Here is a 19,704-nt window from a genome sequence, read left to right as displayed (position 1 = left end):
CTCCAACAATACTTTATAGCAGTTTGTAGAAACAAAAACCAAATATTTGTTCATTGTGTTCAAAACGGTAAATAGTAATTTGTTTAATAGTCTCATAATTTAGATATTGTTTGCTCTCATGTGCCTCACTTGTTTTTATTGATGTAACGTGTCTGCTTGTTTAAACAGAGAATGTAAGAGTGATAACAGATATTCTTATTAAGGGTCAACTTACATCTATGTCTTTAGAAAAGTTTGAGTGCAGTGACAGAATTTTCCGTGACAGAAAATAAAGTCTGTGATATGTATGAATGCTTTCCACATTTCCAGTATTTGCCAAGCAAAATCAGTGGATTACACATACAGATATGTGTATGTGACCATTTCTAGTTAAATATATAGGAAATGCATGAAACTGTCAGATCATTTCATAGGAATGCAGTAGGCATATCCATAAATAATGCTGAACTTTGTGGAAATTTATTATATTTCCGACTTTACAATGTATATAAATGCCTGTATTAGATAATGTGTTAGATAATGTGTTAGATAATAATGGGCAAATCGTGCTGTCTAGAACTGGGACTTCAGAGAGTGCCGTCTCTGTAGTCTCGGTGGTATGCTGGAAGGAGAAGTGAAGGATGGCAGGAGTGTGAAGAACGTACTCATTTTTGCAATCTAGATTTTACTAATTTTCCTACGATGTTTAGGAATCTGATCTTAAAGGTCTTTTCCAACCTAAACGATTCTATCATTCTGTGAATAGTGTCAGCTGGGAAGGAAGGGAATTTATATTTACGGAGGGGAGAGAGGAACCTGATGCAGTTACTTGCTATCTCTTCTAGTACAACCATCTTTGTAATCCTTTAACAACTCTATATTCTGTCATTGTCTTCAGACAATATTTGAACATGCTTTTTCTGTCTTTGATCTTCAACTAAAACAAAATTTTTAATCACGTTTTAAGGAATAGTTACAGCTGGGAGGAGGGACTGTCAGATGTTGAGCTCAAAAGAGCTACTGTCTCTTACAATTTGGAAAGAATATTTAGAACCTTTTCTACAGAGGTCAACTTTTCCTTCAGATTTCAATAGAGTTCTCTTACCATGGACTAACTTTTAATACCACATATATGTAATTGACTACCATCTGGAAGTTAGGGGCCTTGGTAAAAACATCTCTGATTACTTTTTTTTTTTTTTTTTTAAAGTCTAAGCCAGGTTTTATTTCCCTTTATTTGCCCATTATCTGCCAATTACCTACCCTAAGGCTCTTTTTTTTTTTTTTTCTCTTCGTTTAGGTAATTTGGATTTTCTTTATGATTTTTTTGTAGCTCTGTGTCTCCTAAAAAGTGACCAACCATATAGCAGTTCTGATCAGAAAACTATGTAACGCATAATGATTTTGACTTAAGCTTTTTTAAATGTTGTTCCTTCTTTGTAAATTATATTTCAAGGGTGTTAGGCATTAATTAGCACATATTTTTCTATGTGAATTACAAGTGTAGCAATTTGAGAGGTCCTGAGAAAAACCTTCAGTCTACTTTGTGCTGATAACCTGTTTTAAAAATAACATACAGTATTGAAATCTCTAAAAGGCACTTTTTATATTTTAAAATCTCAAATCTTCACCACCTCCCTCCCTGGTGATTTACATAGTAATTTCTAACAAATTACTCCTTGAAATGCCTGTATCATTTGCCAGCCTAATGGAAAACAAGGTTGGTGTGAGCACTGCATTCAGCTGTTTGTATATCAGGCTCCCTTTCACCTCTCAAGCAACTCCAATTAAGTTAAATAATGAGAAAAATCATTTCTGTGTTGCTGTACATTCTTTGCTTTTCTGTCTCATTAAAATGCTACACTAGCTAACTTCAGTCGAAATGAAGCAAATACTATTGCAGGAAATTTCAGCAGCATTACTTAAAACACGTTTTTAAAAATACATAAGGCTGTTTTGTTTAGATTTTAGTTTATTATATAATTTAGAATAAAATACTGCTTGTTTTGCTTGGCAAAAGTAGGCAGAATGGTACTGAAAATAAAGGAGCTGTATGACAACAAGGCAAGAAACTACCTTGAAGTGTAAACTTATCTTTTTAATAATACATGTAGGTGGAAGGAGGTGGTAAGAATTTGTATCTTTAAGTTATCTACTTGTTTTCCTTCTCTGGTGCAAATGAGTAAATAGCATTTTCTTTTTACATGCACAGAAAGAAATATTCTTCTAAATTCTGACATAATACTGAGTATATATGCTTAGTGATCCTGACAAAAATGAGAGATCATACATAATTTTCTAGTCTTATGTCTTGGGTGCAGTTGCTGGGGAAAAATAATAGCTGAATTTATTTAATCTCACATGCCACCTGCTAAACATGTCTGTGATGGTCCATCAAGAAATAGACGGTCCATCAAGAAATAAAAACATCTTGCCAACACTGTTAATTTAAAGGTGCTAAAATGTATTGTATTTTGTTTCCCATATTAACTTTATTAATCTTTGCTTTGTCAGATTTATTCAATTATTATTAGTTTCTTAAGACAGATTTTTCTTGTATTTGTTAGGAATAATGCAAAATAATGAAACAGGTCAAAATAATATACACGTATACACACAGAGACTGGCAATAATGTCTTGGTTTCTTTTGTCATTTGAAAGAAACATCTCAACAATATATTGACAGCTATAGTTTTCTGCCAGGATGCTTCCACATGAAAAGGGAACTTTGAAGGAAATCCAGTCAACTCTAATGAAACCAAATTAGATTTTGCGATAACAAGTGTTTTTTCTGATTATGTTAATCTGACACAGCCTGATTGTGTCCCCCAAAGGCTATGGCAAAACATAATCAGGCAGTCTCTAAATTGGAATAATTCTAAAATCTCTAAAAAATGTAAATGAGTTATTAGAGAAGTATTAGAAGAATTCTTTGAAAGATTAGATTTTTAGTAACTCAGATATTTTTCTGAGTCTGTATTTGAAGACCTGTATTTGAATATTCTCAAATCTACCTATAAAATAACCATTTTTTCAAGTGGATTGGGCACTTGTGTTTTATAAATATCATTAAATAAGTCATGCTGCCAAAGAGTTGCTTGCAGCTAGATTTTCAGTGGCTTACATTAAGCATTCTCAAAGTATTTGCAGGCACAATCACTGTGTATACAGGAAGGTAAGTTTATGTATGCAAACAGGTACATAGGCTAGAGTAATTGGGCAGATTGCCTAATTATGTTTCTAGGCATGCAGTTGCATACGCAGTCTAAAAGCATATGCACAATTTGGTGTATGCAAATTAATGCAATCACAAGTGTTACTGGTAAATTAAACCCATATATTTAATTTTACCCTTTAGATGTCAACAATGTCAGATAAGGCGGAGCTTTTGTATTCAGTAATAGTTATTTTATTACTAGACAGATCCCAAAGCCCTTTTCAAGAAATTTAGAGGTATAAAAGTCCTCAGTGGAAGAGGTTGACTTTTACATGGCATCATATATTTATTGTGGCAAAATAGTGGCAAGTGCAAGAACATTTATAGTGACTGCAGTGGAATCACAAAATTAAATGGCAGAATTTTAATAAGTGCAAGTTGCAGTGATCTGGGTTTTCTTCTCGCATATTGCATCAAAAATAATAAATATAAGGAATAGAAAAAGAAGAGTGATTTCTTATAGTGAAGTAACTGATTTCTTTGTTTACTATGTCGTTTCCTCTAACATTTTAAAATTTAAAAATATATTTCTTTATCTGGATATCTCAAGTAAATGATAAAAAATTATTTATATTGTTGTTAAGCAGTCTTTCTGTATCGTATTTCATAACATTGTGGGCATACACCAGTGATCTTAATTCAAGACAATTTATCTCATCACAGCAGTTTCTCGGTTATTTCCATGTCAGTAGTTTGTATGTATGCTCATTGCCTAGCTGTAAAAAAAATAAACACACCACCTGGTAACAGAGAAATAGTCAACAGCAACAAATCTAATGCAATTAAATAATGGTGAAAGAAAATGTTTGAGTATATAAGTAAAAGGCATTATTAATAAATTTCATTAAATGCATGTAACTACCATAACTAGTATTAATTTTTTTTTTAATTAACTTTTCATATCTGCCTGTCATCTCAGTGACTGACAATCAAAAAATAGGTGTTCGGCAGCTATGATAATACAGAACCTAGTTTTTGCATCATTGTACTAAAGCTTCTGAACAGATGTCCATCCAAAGCATTTCCACAACCAGGTGTCTCTGGATTGATACCTTCAAAGTATCATTACTTGTAATTTATTTATCATTATACCTTTCATTCCAAGTTTGGGAAATACAGATATTCTGTTTTGTAGAGAGTTATTATTAGTTATATAGAAACCAAGATTCTGAGAAGAGTGATATGCTGAAGGTCTCAGGTGAGTTCTGTCTATAACAGGAAACTTGAGTCTCTTCACCCTAAATTGAGTACCCTGGGACAGCCTGCATTTAAAAGCCTCACAAAGCAGAGATTAGTTGAGAGAAGGTAATCTTATATGGCTACATAAAATATTTTCCATTTTCTTCATATCTCTCCACTGGTTGTCACAGACCTGTAATTTCTGTGTCCTAAGCTCATTCTAGTGTCCACACTCCATTGTGGTCCTTCCTGAGACACACCATTTCTTTTCCTTCCTTTAGGTGATTTTACCTTATCTGTTTTCCTCCACCTAAAAGGGCTTTTTTCTCCCTGCCACCTGTCTTTTCTTGTCTTTAAACTTCACTGATGGCATGTACAAGGGTGCAGATATGCTAAAGCCCTGTAATCACCACTAGTCCTTTCTTTGATATGTTTTAAACATCTACACTCAATAGCCCCTGTGCGTCTCACAAATCCTGCTTCCAATTTCTGTTTTTTGCTGATATCAATGGGGTTCTCCCTGTTGATGTCTGGAACATTTGCAATTGATTTATACAGTGTTTTAAAGTTACTGTATCTCAGATAAACAGAAATTGCATCAGGTTGATAGTTGGGGCTCTGGTCCTGTCAGTAACCTCAGGCTACTGGGGGACTTCTGGAAAAATGTGAGCTATAAAAGTAAACAAGAAATAAGAGAAAGATGCAGCCATCTAAATAATCTAATGACGCTGGAGCTTGTGTGGATGACTGGAAAACTTTTCTGTCAAGTGAGAGGAGTGGCAATAGTCAGATTATTACTATATATTATACATAAGCAAAGATCAACTTTTCTTTAATAGAAATGAAATGGTTTGTATTTAGTCTTCAAATGATGCAACTCAGCAGAAAGGATTGTTATTTGTTATTAATTAGGGTGGTGTGTTTGAATTGTTTCCTTTTTCTATGCTTCCTGATGGACATAAAAACTTCCTGTACGGATACTTTACCACTCGTTATGCTACATGTCATCTAAGCTGTTACTGGCTTTTTCAGCAGTAACTGACGATTTCTGTGTACAACATGTCAGATCCCTGTTTACACTGTAAAAAAATCTGTGCAGTTCAAAATTTAGCCACAAAGCGTAATCTGAATGTAAACTTCTGTAACTTACATGATTTTTTTTTCTTCTTCTTCTTAAAGACTACATTTATAGCCAAAACTATGAATAGCATAAAAACATATTCTCAGCATAGCTGAGAAACAGGGTTTTGGTTTTGATCATCATCAGTTTACTGTTAGGTGTGTGCTTCTAGCCTTTTACTCTGCACATTGTAAAACCAGAGGATGAAGCGTTTATTTTCTCTAATTGAATTTATTTTTATTACTCCAGACAAGTTCTCCTCAAACAAAGTTTCCTGACTAATTAGCAAAATAATTCTTGATTATCTGTAGGTGAATCAAGCTGAAAGGGTTCTGCTCCATTAAAGAAGATTTTAGTTTTTTATAAGTTTGAACATTGACTACTTGAGTGTGTCCTGATAAGTCATTGCTGTATTCTAAGCATAGCCATTTTTAGATTCCTCATTAAGATTCCAAGTGGTAAACACAATATAAAAATCACATGTTATTGTTCTATTTTCTTATTTATATGGAAGCCATTAACAGATAAAGCTGTAGGTCAGTTTACGAATCCAGCAACTCTCATAAACCAGCTGTTTCAGGATACAATGGCTGCTAAATGCTTTCATAGTTGCAAAAGGCAATTGGAAAAATTCATGAAATAAAAACTAATTCAAAGCTGCAAAGAGAAAACATGTTTTTCTGAGGATGGCCATATGCCACAAATTACTGAAGGCTAGGAGAGTATTCTATGGAAGCATCGGTAACTTTATTTTAGACTTTTAGTCTGACCCAGTGTAGCTGTTTCCTGGGTTAAAATGTTCCATCTAGCTATATCTACCTGTTTGTATAAGCATACATGTATATGCTTATGCAGATCAATTCTGTGCTCCAGTGGATTACTTTTTTTTTTTTTTTTTCCCTTTGAACTTTACATTGGGTGCTAGAGTCTGAATTTTACAAAATGTAAGCTGTGAAAGGCAGTGGTCAAAGTGGGGCAAACAGTATTCTGAAGGACCACTTACCTGTTTCTACAGAAGTATTTATGATATAATTTTGTAATACTGAAATGTTACCTCCTTAAACACCAGTATTAACACACAGCTCCATTCATACTATTTAATAACAAAAAAAGTAAATACCACACTAGTCAGATGTCTTTCACTGATCAAAAAGTGTAATAGTCACCAACACATTATCTTAATCATCTTTTTCTACTAAGATGTCTTAGAAAGTGACATAGTACGTATCACTACAGCGAGTAATGTATGAAGGTGAGCAAGTGTATACTAAAGACTGCGGCAGTTCTTTACTTAGAAGAAAACTTTATGGCTGAAATTATGTATGGCTTACTATTTGTAAAGGCTCATTAAAATACCCTGAATATGTTCTATTTTTACTACTGCTTATCAGAATTACATACTTTTTGTTTACTTACAGTATGAAAGAGGCTGGTTTAGGCCATAAACAGTGGAGGGGTGGTCCCATTTCATCAAACTGCAAGCAGTGTCCAGTAGTTTATACCAATCCTGTTTGTGGATCAGATGGTCACACATATTCTTCTCAGGTAAGAATTAAATAAAGAACTAAATTATTCTTTCATTGTTCCCATCAATTCCAGCTCTTGGAAAATAAAATACTGTATTGTTATACAAATCAAAATATATTTGCTTTGACTGAAATATATATTACAGACTGCAACCTACAGCAATTCTAGTATATTGTAAGACAAAAAAGCAAAATGGTAGCAAATGCTAAGCTGCATGAAACAGTAGTACCCAAAGAAGCACAGTGTAAGAGCGCTCCACCATATAACGGAGCTCCAGGTTAAGTCTGTCTGCGACAGACACCAAAGCAGGGTTTTGAATAAGGAAAAAAAGTGTTGTGTCTTCCCAGTTTAGGGTAGGATAAACATGTTAAGTCAGATTTTCCAGTTGACCATTGAGGGGATGCTTCACATTGCAAACACCTAGGCATAGATGTATCACACCCAGGTAAATAATGTAGTAATGTAAATAATTGTTGCATATCTTTCCTTGTAACAGAATTTTATGTATTTTAAGATCATAATCAAATCTTCCTTCTGTATTCCTGAACCCTCCTGTCTTTTCTGTCATACTTATTTGGTGACAGAATAGTAATTAAAAAACGTTACTGTCAGTTTACCCAGTTTTTCTTGGAGAAAAGATTTTATGCTGGTCACACTGAAGTCCAGAAACCATGGGACACTGCTCAGGTGAAACTTGGGAGGTGGAGGGACTTCATAGTGCTGAAAATAAATAATTCTGTTTAGCATCCTCTCTTAAAACTTTAAGTAGAAGAATGTTCAGCCAACATTATAAACTGAATCCTCTCTAGGAGACACAACCGTATACTCTTGATGAACCCTTTTTTGTCAGAAACAGCATGCAATTCAGTAGTGCAAGAAGAGCTACTGTGTTCTGTCATTCTGAGACCATGTTCGTCCACTAACAAAATGTTTCTAATAGTAGATAATATCCAGTGCTTCAAGAACAATATAGTAATAAAAATAATCCTGTTATAGATTAAATTGATGGAGATGCAGAAGCTCTGTGTTCATTACTTATAAAGAAAAAAACTCCATATAGCATTTTAAGCAGAATATTTTTAGGCTATTTCCCAGTATTTAAAGATTACGGAGTTAATATTTGCTGTATTGAATTTTCTTTTGTTTTTCTACTTGTCGTGGTTTGGCCCCAGCCAGCAACTGAGCACCATGCAGCCGCTCGCTCACTCCCCCTACCCCGATGGGATGGGGGAGAGAATTGGAGGAGTAAGAGTGAGAAACACTCCTGGGTTGAGATAAGAACAGTTTAATAATTGAAATAAAGTAAAATAGTAATGATAATAATAACAATAGAATAATGATAATAACAATAATAATATACAAAGCAAGTGATGCACAATGCAATTGCTCACCACCCGCCGACCAATACCCAGACAGTTCCCGAGCAGCGATCACTGCTCCCCGGCCAGCCCCCCACAGTTTCTATACTGAGCATGACGTCACATGGTATGGAATAGCCCTTTGGTCAGTTTGGGTCAGCTGTCCTGGCTGTGCCCCCTCCCAGTTTCTTGTGCACCTGGCAGGGCATGGGAAGCTGAAAAAGTCCTTGACTAGCATAAGCAGTACTTAACACACTGATGTTTTTAGTTGTTGCTATGAACATTCTTCTCCTACTAAATCCAAAACACAGCACTATGCCTGCTACTAGGAAGGAAAATTAACTCTATCCCAGCCGAAACCAGGACACTACTGTAATCACAAACTATGTCTGAATTTACAAAAAAAGGATTAGAGTTTCCAGGACTAACTGGCTATAGGATTGAACACTAAGTATCCCCTCCAAGGGTATTTTCTTCTTGATAAAAGAAAAGCGTGAGAATATAACTAGTGCATCCTCAACCTTGACAATTCTTACACAATCCTAAATCTTAGATTAGATTTTTTTTTTTTCTTACAAACAGAATATTTAGTTATAGGGAACTGGTCAAGAATCTCAATTTTCCTTTTAAAAAAAAAAAAAATCTAACTCTTTACACCAGGGTATCCGAGGCCCTACACATAAATTTTGGACTCTGGCTCAGCAGAAAAATAATTCCTTTCCAGTGATGATATGACTTAAAATTTTAATTTAGGTATTTGAAAATATTCTTTTTTTCATTCACAGTAATCTCCTGTCTATGTTTTATCAAGAGCTTGAAATGTGCTTACATGTATTAGATGATACTGTCATTTAGAATTTCTTTTGCTGTGCCATGTGAAGGTTCAGTCAGTCTTTAAGCCCCAAGCCTAGCCTGCACATAGATAAAAACCAGACAGTAGTCTCTACGATTTTGCAATTTAAGTAGACAAGGTAGATAATTTGATATAGGTAATAGTGAATGAGCAATTTTTTTTTTAAATAGTGTATACTTTATCTGTTACAATCTGTCCCTATATTCTTCCTAATGTAATATAAACGTCACAGCCACTTTTAACCTCATTGCTTATTTCCTATTATCATACAGTAACGCTGTATTCTGAATAGTCCTATAGGCAGAAGTGACCCTTGTGGCCTCTCGTGGTTTGGTCTGAAGTAGATGTACAGAAGTCGATAAATGATGATGAGATGCAGATATTTTTACATCACTTCATGTGTTAAAGGTGAGGGTGTGCTTCTCAAACAGAATGATGAGAAATGAGTGGATTAAATAGATACACTTTGCTTCCAGTGCATTATTAGAGCTGCAGTCAGTGCAAGGTACATATTATCCAACCTCTATGTCCCCTACGTGCATATAATGCAGAAGTAATGTAGCATCTGAGAACTTTTGCAGGGTTTTCCTTTTGTCTTCCAGTACCTTGTAATGGCACATTTCAAATCTAAGTTTATGGCAGCAAAATGCTAAAGCAAAGTTAATGACCACAGAAGATTTGTATTAGTCTATAAATAATTACTTGTATTTCTTTTCGATAGTATTATGATTTCATATTCCATGGTTCAGTTGCATCAAAATAGAGGTCTTTGCAAGGTTATTTCAGGAGCAGTTGTTTTAAAAATTGACATAAAGACCAATATTTTTGTTCGTTTACTTCAGGCAAAGTTTAGTTTCATTGTGTCATCAAGCTCATCAAGGAGTTTATGTAGCAATTTTCTTGTATTTAGAATGCATTTCTCAGCGACTGTGGCAAATGGTATAATACATTTTCTGAAAACAAGTCAGTAAATAGTAATAGTACTGTAGAACAGACAGGCAGCTGGCAGTTACTGGATGGATGCTACTTTGGGAGTATGCCCTCCCTTTTCAGGCTAAGCCCATGCAAATGTTTGTATTAAATTATGTAACTATAGATATTTCATAAATGTTTTTTGCTTTGGAAAAGAAAAATATTATATAATGGGTAGACAATGTAGAAAGAAAGGTTAAGTTCTAAATTGAGCTTATCCAGAGTCAGGTAAGGATGTTTTGTTTCCCATTCATTTTAGCAGGCCACGTAAGGTTTACTGTGTTCTCAGCCCACAATTAGTCACATGCAGTCAGTGTAAAGGAAAAGTAGCAGGTGTAAAGATATTCATTATTAGCATTACAGGAATGTTGAAATAAAAATATTATGTGCTGAAATGTTGAGTAATCAAAGTGAACGTTAATTATTATGTGAGAAGAAATTCAATATAAAGAGATCCTGCTGTTTCCTTACCAAGGTGGAGTTACAAACAATTTTTAGTTAATAGCCTTTAAATAATACTGCATGTGTTTTACACTTCATTAGTCTAGTTTTACCTTCTGCATTTCTCTAAACTTTGGCACTTGAAAGTACATTACTGATTTTAAGTCTAGGAATTCTCAAGCAGTGCTGTAGCATAGGGCTTTGGTACCCCTATATATCTGAGACCCCATCCATTCCCCAGGGAAAACGCAGTCATTGCTGCCAGGACAGCTTTTACAGCTTGTTTCTAGCTTCATCTTTCCTGGGATTAATAGGGAAATGAAAAGGGCATGGAGTGCTGCTCAGATGGGGTGTTTTGTGGCAGCAACCCACCTCCTGCCATTATTTTACCCAAGGATGCAACTCACTGCTCTCCAGCATACATACAGTAAAGCCAGTGTAACTGTGGATGAGATGATGATGCTCAGGCTTGAATGCTTCTGTTGGAACACTTCTTCCATATTGTACTACATTATAACTGGGCCTTCTGAAAAATGGCCACTAGGGAAAAAAATACAGTTATGCATCAGATGAATTGTCTTTTGAGTGTTTTTTGCATGTTTTAATTACAGATTTGGTGTTTAGTGTAATAGGCTGAAGCTTTCTCTCTTAGGTTGAACATGGTCGATAAGTAGTCCCGCTGTAACAAAATCTAACCTTAAATAAGATCGATGAGCAATGTTTTGAGTATTTTGAAAAGAAAACACCACAGAAGTAAATTAATCTTTAGAATATGCCCATTGCTCTATTATTTTATTCCAGAAACATCTTGGCAGTAAGTCCTAGATCAATTTTATTGTTAGCAACAATTTGCTCAAGTTGGTTTCGTATTGACAGTGAATTTTTTATGAAGTATTTTTCCTCCTACCTATGAAAACCTCATGTGATTGATGACATCCCTATGGGTATAAAATAGGGATAAAAATCATGTTTTACAAAACTAATGGGTCTCAACTAGCTTCTCAAGACTAAGATAGAAAAGATATAGAAAAGCAAACAGAAAAAAGGATATGAATTCTTGATATATTTTACAGATAGGTATGTGGATTTAGATTTTTTTTTTAATATTCAGATACTTTCTTCAGTGTCCCAAATTATGATTCCTTTCTTATTAGAAGGGTGAAAAGAGAAGCAGTGGATAAAATCACACTGTGTGTGGACAGGGGGATTGGTATTGGTTGTTTACCCTATCCAAATTTTTATTATAATTTTTCATTAACCTAAATTCCTAGATTTTTATTTTCAGGGCATCCCATATTTATCATTTTTCTTTTTAAAATCATTGCTGCTTTCATTCAGTTCAGGTGTTTTCAAGACTTTTACTTAATAATCTGTATCTCTTAGCAGAGATAATAAAAACAGGCTGATGTACTAAAAATTCGAAATTATGTATAACTGATCTCTCTTAACTGCATTCAAAACAAATAGTTGCTAAAGCTGTAGAGAATGGAGATGGTAGCTTAGACGACAAAATACTTTATAGAATCTTCAATATTTTGAGATTCTGAGCAGCTCAGTATTTCTTAGACTAGGATAACATATTTATACTAACAAGAATTGAATTTGTTTCCCTTTTTTCATTTCCAGAATACTGTGTTTGTTTAATATAAAATTATATATTGGATTTACATTAAAATTTGCATAAACTTTAATAATTCATTAAAAATAAAAAAATGCTACTTTATGGACTGGAAAACATTTTCGTAAGCCTTCATCTATGTAATGCCTTTACATTGTTTTTTAAAACAGTATTAAGTTTTCTCTAGATTAGAAACAATCTAGGCTGGAAGGACAAGCCAATAAAAGAACAGGACAAATAAGAGAAAGTGAAACAAGTGTCAGTGTTTATTAAACGTGTCTCATATCTCAGCAGCAGTATACTGAAGCAAAATAATGAATGTAGAAAGAACTCAGATTCAGAATCTATTCACGAAAATCTAAATTTGTACGTTAACTGTCAAACAGGACAGCCAGTAAAACAAGAAAAATCAAATTACTTAAAGTGAAGTTGAGAAGACAGTTAAAGATTCAGATTTCTTAAACTGTTAGGTTTCATTAGAGACAACCATTCAAAACGTTGTAACTAGAATTACGGCTAAAATAGTCAGAATCATTTTGGCACAAAAATTATTTTCCAGGAGAATGTATCAACGTCATATGCAGGCTGAAATGCATAGGGGCTGAAAACAGGAGCTGCCACTGGCATAGTTATGCTTGTGGAGTGATGGTGGGGAGCAGAAAACAGTTCTGAAAAGAAACCAATAGAAAAATGGGTCTGGGGCATTGAGAGACAATAAATAACGTTCTTAAGTTTGTGTAGCTGTTTGAAACATTAAGGCACCTGAGAAAATAGCGATGAGCTGTGTTGGTTGCAAGAAGGGGATCAAAAGAGAAGATTGTCATAGATTTACCAAGCAGAAGCTCATTAGTGAGCATGGTTTCAGTGGAGTGGAGGATAAAGAGGGTAGTGATTGGAGAGGTAGTTAGGTGGGATAAGAGGATTTTTATGATCTTGGGAGGCTTTTGTTTGGGCATTTTTTAATTTAAACAAATGGAAAAGAAAGTTTTGATAAAGGAAGAGAGTGTGGTTAAAGACAGTAGGCATGAAACAAGATGATGTCATCCTAGGGAACACATTTGGAGAGTTAGTAGCAGACAATCTGTGATAAAAATGGGATTAAAGAACATGAGATTGAAAGTGGCAAACGGCAAACAAGAAAACTGGCTAAGGTCTTGACCCAGTGAAAACATTTAAATATTATAGTAACAGTTCTCTGAAAGAAGACCCTGAAGAGTGTGCCAGTGTAGGAGATGGTATGGAAAATGCATGTAAGCATTTATTAGAAAGGAAGAAGTTTAGTGGTGCATTTCTGTTCTCATGCCTCTGACAGCCTTATGTCCCACTCTGGGCATGTCATTCTGTTCTCCTTGGAACATTCCTGACTGTGCCCCCGGGGCAGGGGAGAGCCATGGCCACCTGCATTGTCCTCATACACGAGGCAGGCACTACAGATAAGTGAAGAAATGGAAGAAAATGTAACAACAAAGAAGTTTCTCATTTTGCTATAGATATATGAATGGGTTGATTATGCTTTTTCTTCAGAAACCAGTCTCTCTCTTTCTCCATATCACCAGTGTGCCATGTAAGTCAGCAGGTTTAGGTCCTTGAAAGGGATCATTTTCCTAAATTTATCCTGTAGGATAAAATATGTAGCTATACAATGGTACCTTAAAAGAAAAAAGAAAAAAGGCCAAAAATCTAACTTAAATGCCTGGTATCTATCTTTTTTTTTCTCTGCTATTTTCTCTTAATTCCAATGCACCATTTGTTTTTACATGCGTATTTAAACCAGACGTCACTTCCGAGTGCACTAAACCATGGTACCTTAGTGGTTTTTTTTTTTCCTTGAATGTGTCTCCTTGTCTCCTCTTAGTCATAGTGGAATTTAAATATATGCTTATCAAGTAGCAGTGGACGCATAGATCATTTTGTTGCTCTAAAACAGCCTGCTCCATGTACCATGTGTTATAGAGAGTTATAATAAATGTATATTGGCTTTAATTGCTTTCTCTTTTTCTGAATCTTTCATTTTCTTCAAAATTAATTCTATTTTTCTCTTTAAGAAGGGTTTTGGAACAACGTAGATGTAGAAGACACAAAAGATGATGTACTTAACATTACTTAGCCATTTTGGTTTTCTTTAGCAATTAACAGAACAGTAAGCCTTTGAAAAGCTACAGAACTGCAAATGAAGTGAAAATTACTAGGAAAAATGTATTCAAACTAAAATTTTTTAGAACTTGCAATTAAATTTAATAATCAAACAGAACAAAGTGTTTAGCTTCTAAAAAAAAATATTCTTACACACTGTTCATGTAGGTCACACTTGCATTTAGCAAGAAAGTGAAATACTGTGAAGTTTCAAGTGGTAACAGCAGACACCATAACAGAAATTTAGACCAGCAGTGCTATAAACTAATTTTGGTGTCCCAGAAAAAAAGGAAAAACTTCAGTCCTAGGCATTTAGCAGATGTCAATGAGGTAAAATATCTGTAAAATTTAAGAATTATCTTCCAAGTTTTGAATTTTTTTATTTGTAATTTTCAAAAACTCACAATGAAATATTGTAAATGTGAACCAATTATTATGTAGATATTTCACTGAAAACAAATTCAGACATATCAGGATTGTTTGAACATTCCTTCAAGTGTTCAGTATTTCTGATGTTCTAATGCCAGTACACTACGTTTTTATATACTTAAGATTCTCTGCTTAGAATACATCTGTAATTTAGAATTTTAAAAATATTATTGAAAGGGGGATGATGTTTGTGTGTAGTGTTCTGTTGTATGCATACTAATCTTATTTAATGGGCTTTAGTAAGAGACATATAGCACTCAACATTGTGATACTAAACAAATATCACAGCTCAGGCATATTAAGTTTATGGCTGTGAAATAATGCAGTTCTTCAGTTGAACCAAGGAAAACTGTCTGGGATTCAAGTTTTCTAATGTGGTGCCTGGTAACAATTGCTTCCCTCCCAAAATCACGTCACTTTAAAATATCCACAGCCCTATATGGAAATACACATCCAGAATTTTCTGGGTTGTGTGAATTTTACAGTGCTGGGTGTTGCTGTGAATTTCCTGTTCAAGACTCTCTGAAGCAGTTCTCCCAAGACTCTTGGAGGCAGGGGGGCAGGGGGGGATGACAGACACCAACAAAAAAAAAAACCAAACAAACAAAAAAAAACCCAAAACCAAAGAAGAAAAAACCTTGAAGAAATGAATAGTTGATATTCAGGAATGTTCAAAATGTTTTAGCCAGCTCTCAAACAAAATCCTTAAGGTTCTCCTGAAAAATATGGAGTCCTTCAGGAAGCCTGCCTTCTTTCTACCTCCATCTGTTTTCATCAGGGCTGTGGCTGTGATCTATCCTGACTTCAGCCTTTTCTAGCAAAGAGACGAACTGTCCAATCTCTTTATTTACATGTCCAATGACTCTTAAGCTGTCTGCTTTCTGCTAAATTTACAAGAAGCAAATAAGAACAGACCTTTCTTCCACAAGTTAAGACATTCCTACTCGCTCTGCTTGCTTGCTTGTTTTTCTACATTAATCTTGAGATCAAAGTGAAACTAAGAGTTTCTTAACAGATAGATGTACTCTTGGATGAGACTTTGAGTAAATGAGGAAAAAGTATGAAAGTAAAATAACTTAGGTCCAGAAAGAGCAGATCTGTACCTTGATGAGAACTGAGACACAGACTGGGATCTGAAAAATATGACTGAGTATCAGAGGTAGGTCTTGTGCATCATAGCAAAGTTTCAGGGGGAAAAAAAAAAACCCAAAAAACCCAAAACTAAAACATTGTAGACCACCATGGGCTTACTGGAAGAGAAAAGTAGTTTGTGTAGCAAAATTTGCCACGCTATCTCTTCATTCAGAACATGACATATGAAGACTTGGCTTTTTGTTTTCCGGATTTTAATCCATATGTGTTTGACACAGAACAGGGAAATCTTTTGTATATTTTAGAAATTAACTACTAACAGCAAAAAGTAGAAAGATTTAGACATAGTTCTGTGTGTCTCTACACAGGATATATCTCCTTAAGTTCAAGAAGAGATACATGTAATCTAGGGAAAACCAGCCATGCTTTGGAATATTAACTCCCACTTGCACAACAGCATGTTTCTTCCCTGGCAGGATGGAAACCATTATAAATGTAGAATTTCTTAAACATTTCCTTCAGTGGCAGCACATGTAGCCCTCTATTTTGGACTGCTTAATAAATAAAATCTAGTACTCGGAGATTGACATAATTCAAATTCAAATGAATTTTGGAATAATTTTAGCTGGGTGAAAAAACAGAATAGAGAGCTGTGGAGGCAACGTGATGGTAAGAAAATTGAGAGTGCCTAGGTGTGTCTAACTTCTGATCCAAAGGGTGATTCTGTAGTGCACTCGTGAAGGTTTAACCTAAATGTAAGTATACAGAATTTCTTTTTTTGCTTTCTCTTCTCTCCCCCCTGCACCCCCCCCACCTCGCCATTTGATATAGCATAGTTTAAATATCTTAAACTTGGACGGGATAACCCAGCATGGACTACCTACACGTTACTTTTATTATTTTCATTATTTTTCCTGTAATTGAAGACTAATGAGCACGCCCTTTAGATGCTATTTTAGCTCACATATAACTTTATAAATATTTCAACTTAGATATAATTAGATAAATTGAACTTGTTTAATTAGTAATGCAATCAGCCAGCGTGGTTTAGGAAACCATATCACATTAAAAATACAGTGATAATGCATGTTAATAAGCAATAAGCAGATACTTTTAACAAAAAATTCCATGCTTTTACAAGCCATGTATATTATTATAAGGCTTTATAGCTTTGCCATTACTTTTATTTTACCATTGCCATTACTCAGAAATTTTCATGTCAGCTGAAAATCAGTGAAGATCTTTCTTGGCTGATTTTGAACCAAAATAGTCAGCTGTTTTTAAAGTGCTGGTTTAGGAGAATTGAATGTTTTTGCTCACATTTTCAATTTTTCTTTGAATATTAATTTTCAAATTTGAAGTGGGAATTTGAAAAATGTAAAGTTAGTTTTGTCTGAGCAATATTTCTGTGTCTCAAGAAATCTCCTGCAAATTAGAAAACTGTGAATGCCAGCAATGAGGTACACCAAGGGTCTCATGTACATACCGTGTTCAGTGACATTCTGTACATCTGTAGCTTGGGTATGCTAAAAATGATGAAGAAGTTTGAAACAAGGAGCCTGATGAAGTGCTGAAATTTGGACTATATGGGCGAGAGCTCTGAATGAGAGCCAGAATTTGTAGACTTAAGTATGGGTGTGTATATGTCAGAAAGAGACATTATTGATATTAAGCATGCTTACAATAAGCTGTTAGTGTATTTTCCAGCTGCATCACTGTTTATAATTTTGGAATAAGCCAAGGTCAGGAGGAATAATGTAGGTAGGAGTAATGTGGTTATGTATTTTTACCCCTTTTGTTAATCAGAGTTCTTAAAACACTTTCTAAATATTATTTTTATATTTTTTTTATATTTGAAATATCTTGTTTTTTACAGAATTTATTGTCTTCAAGGAATATTCAAATGTTAATTTGGATATGAGGTAATATATTACATTATTTTACAGAAAAAAATTACTATAAGCATTATTATGAATACTTTTTAATTTACTGGAAGTAGTATGTTTCAAGTAGGGATATCACAGGGTTTTGTCGTTTAGCATTAATTAAGCTTTACATTCTCATTTGATCGTATAAAATATTAGTTTACATGTTTGCAAAATGTATAGAATAAGATGGTGAGGTATATATTTACTAAACTGAGTAGGTGCCTAAAAATTCAGATGGCTGATTTAAAAATCAGATAAGCCCTTAGAAGCATTTGCAGAAGCTCCGAAGCAGCTTGTGTCTCTAAAAGCCTGGTAAGTACAAAAGCAAAGACAGGTAGATGCCTAATTTTAATAATCCCAGTAGGCATCTATCTGCATGTCTCTGTGACTTAATATGTTTTCTAGGATGTCCAAAAAAGATTGAATAGCTAGTTGACCTGATTTCTGGCTTCTCTCTTTATGCCATTGCACTGCAGAGTGCTGAAGAAAACAGGCAAGAGCCATAGAGGTGAACAGGAATGAAACTGTGCATACAGATTTTCATTTTGTCATGTAAATTGCTTTCTCTAGTTCATAGCTTTATAAACAATGTATCATCAGTTCTCTTTCAACCACAAAAGATTTTCTTTACTCAGGGTCTTGGTTCAATAGGCATATTTCCTTATGTTCTCTGGGTAAAATGCTAGTTGCATGTCTTTAAGGTTAGTATTTTTTAAATGTTATTTTTATTTTAAATAATAATACTTGCTTGCTGAAAAGCTTTTTACCCCAACTCCTATTGCTTGGGTAGGTAATACACATGATTAACAGGTTGCTGGTGGGACAAAAAGGCATCTATAGATCTGGATGACATTTCATAGATAAATGTGCACATTAATTTTTAGTTTCTAAAGATTGAATTAGTTGAAAATGTGGTATCTTGGCATTATGTCGGTTTAGTTAAGAATTCTGTATTGCAACTGCTTGTGCCTTCTTGGCTGCTTTTTGTAAAGAATTATAAAACGGCATAGTAATTTCAAAATTAGGTTTACCACATTATTGTCAGTAACTCTAGCAATCTTTTCACTTCCATTTAAGCCAACCTAAAGTGACACCACTGCACAAAGAAGTAGTACTAGCCATTGCCTGGAATTGGCCCCTTGCATCAAGCAGTCCTTTACCATGTTCGTATCAAGTAATGCTCTGTGTTGAACTAGACCTGGAACATAACCTGATCAATACTCACTCTGCCCACCCTGCCCCTGTGATTGGTGACAGGAATCACCAACCCAGTTAAAGCATATTGTAGTTTCTTACATATTTTACTTTAGGAGACTCAAATCTGAGGCCATAATTTCACATAGCAATTTGCACAAAATTACAGAAAAGCAAAATTTTAGTCAGGGGAATATATGTAAGCTTTGTGAAATGGGGATAAAGTGAGAAAATGGGGAACGTGGATAAGCAAAATAGCATGAAATGAACTAGAAAGCACACAGTACTGAGTACTGGAAATCAGATTATCTGCTCAACTGTCAGAGATACCAGGTTCTAAAAACAGAGGAAACCGAGATCTGTAGTGATGCATGAATGTGGAGTTCTACAGGAGAGATTTCTACCAATATGACACATGGTGATACTGGAAGAAATATTTAATGCTTCAGTCTTGTTCTTCAGTATCTATCTTTGTCGTACTGTAGCAAAGAGCTCTTTTCTCAGAGATCCTGTTGATTGCATCATACAAAAATCTCCTAACCACCCATCACTGATCATGTAGAAAATAGGCAGAGAAGGAAGAACTGTGAGCTTTTTTGGTAGGAACATGTAAATTTAAGAGGATATTCCAATTTCTCTTCTCTCAGCCATTCTATTTGTTTGT

At 34.6% G+C, this 19,704-nt stretch overlaps 1 protein-coding gene across 5 annotated transcripts in view; it reads left to right on the top strand.

Annotated features, from left to right (window-relative positions):
- Positions 1-19,704, top strand: part of SPOCK3 (SPARC (osteonectin), cwcv and kazal like domains proteoglycan 3) — a 252,657-nt gene that overhangs the window by 163,170 nt on the left and 69,783 nt on the right. For 4 of the 5 annotated variants that reach the window (XM_075709123.1, XM_075709126.1, XM_075709125.1 and 1 more), the window contains one exon: positions 6,914-7,040. The exons of the other annotated variant lie outside the window; for it this stretch is intronic. In XM_075709123.1, the coding sequence (XP_075565238.1) occupies positions 6,914-7,040 (127 nt within the window). The remainder of the gene's footprint in view (positions 1-6,913; positions 7,041-19,704) is intronic. 5 annotated transcript variants of the gene reach the window in all.

This window comes from Pelecanus crispus, chromosome 4 (assembly GCF_030463565.1).
Source record: "Pelecanus crispus isolate bPelCri1 chromosome 4, bPelCri1.pri, whole genome shotgun sequence".
Classification (NCBI taxonomy): Eukaryota; Metazoa; Chordata; class Aves; order Pelecaniformes; family Pelecanidae; genus Pelecanus; species Pelecanus crispus.
The sequence above is the reverse complement of the archived record's forward strand: the minus strand, read 5'-3'. Positions and strand labels throughout refer to the sequence as shown.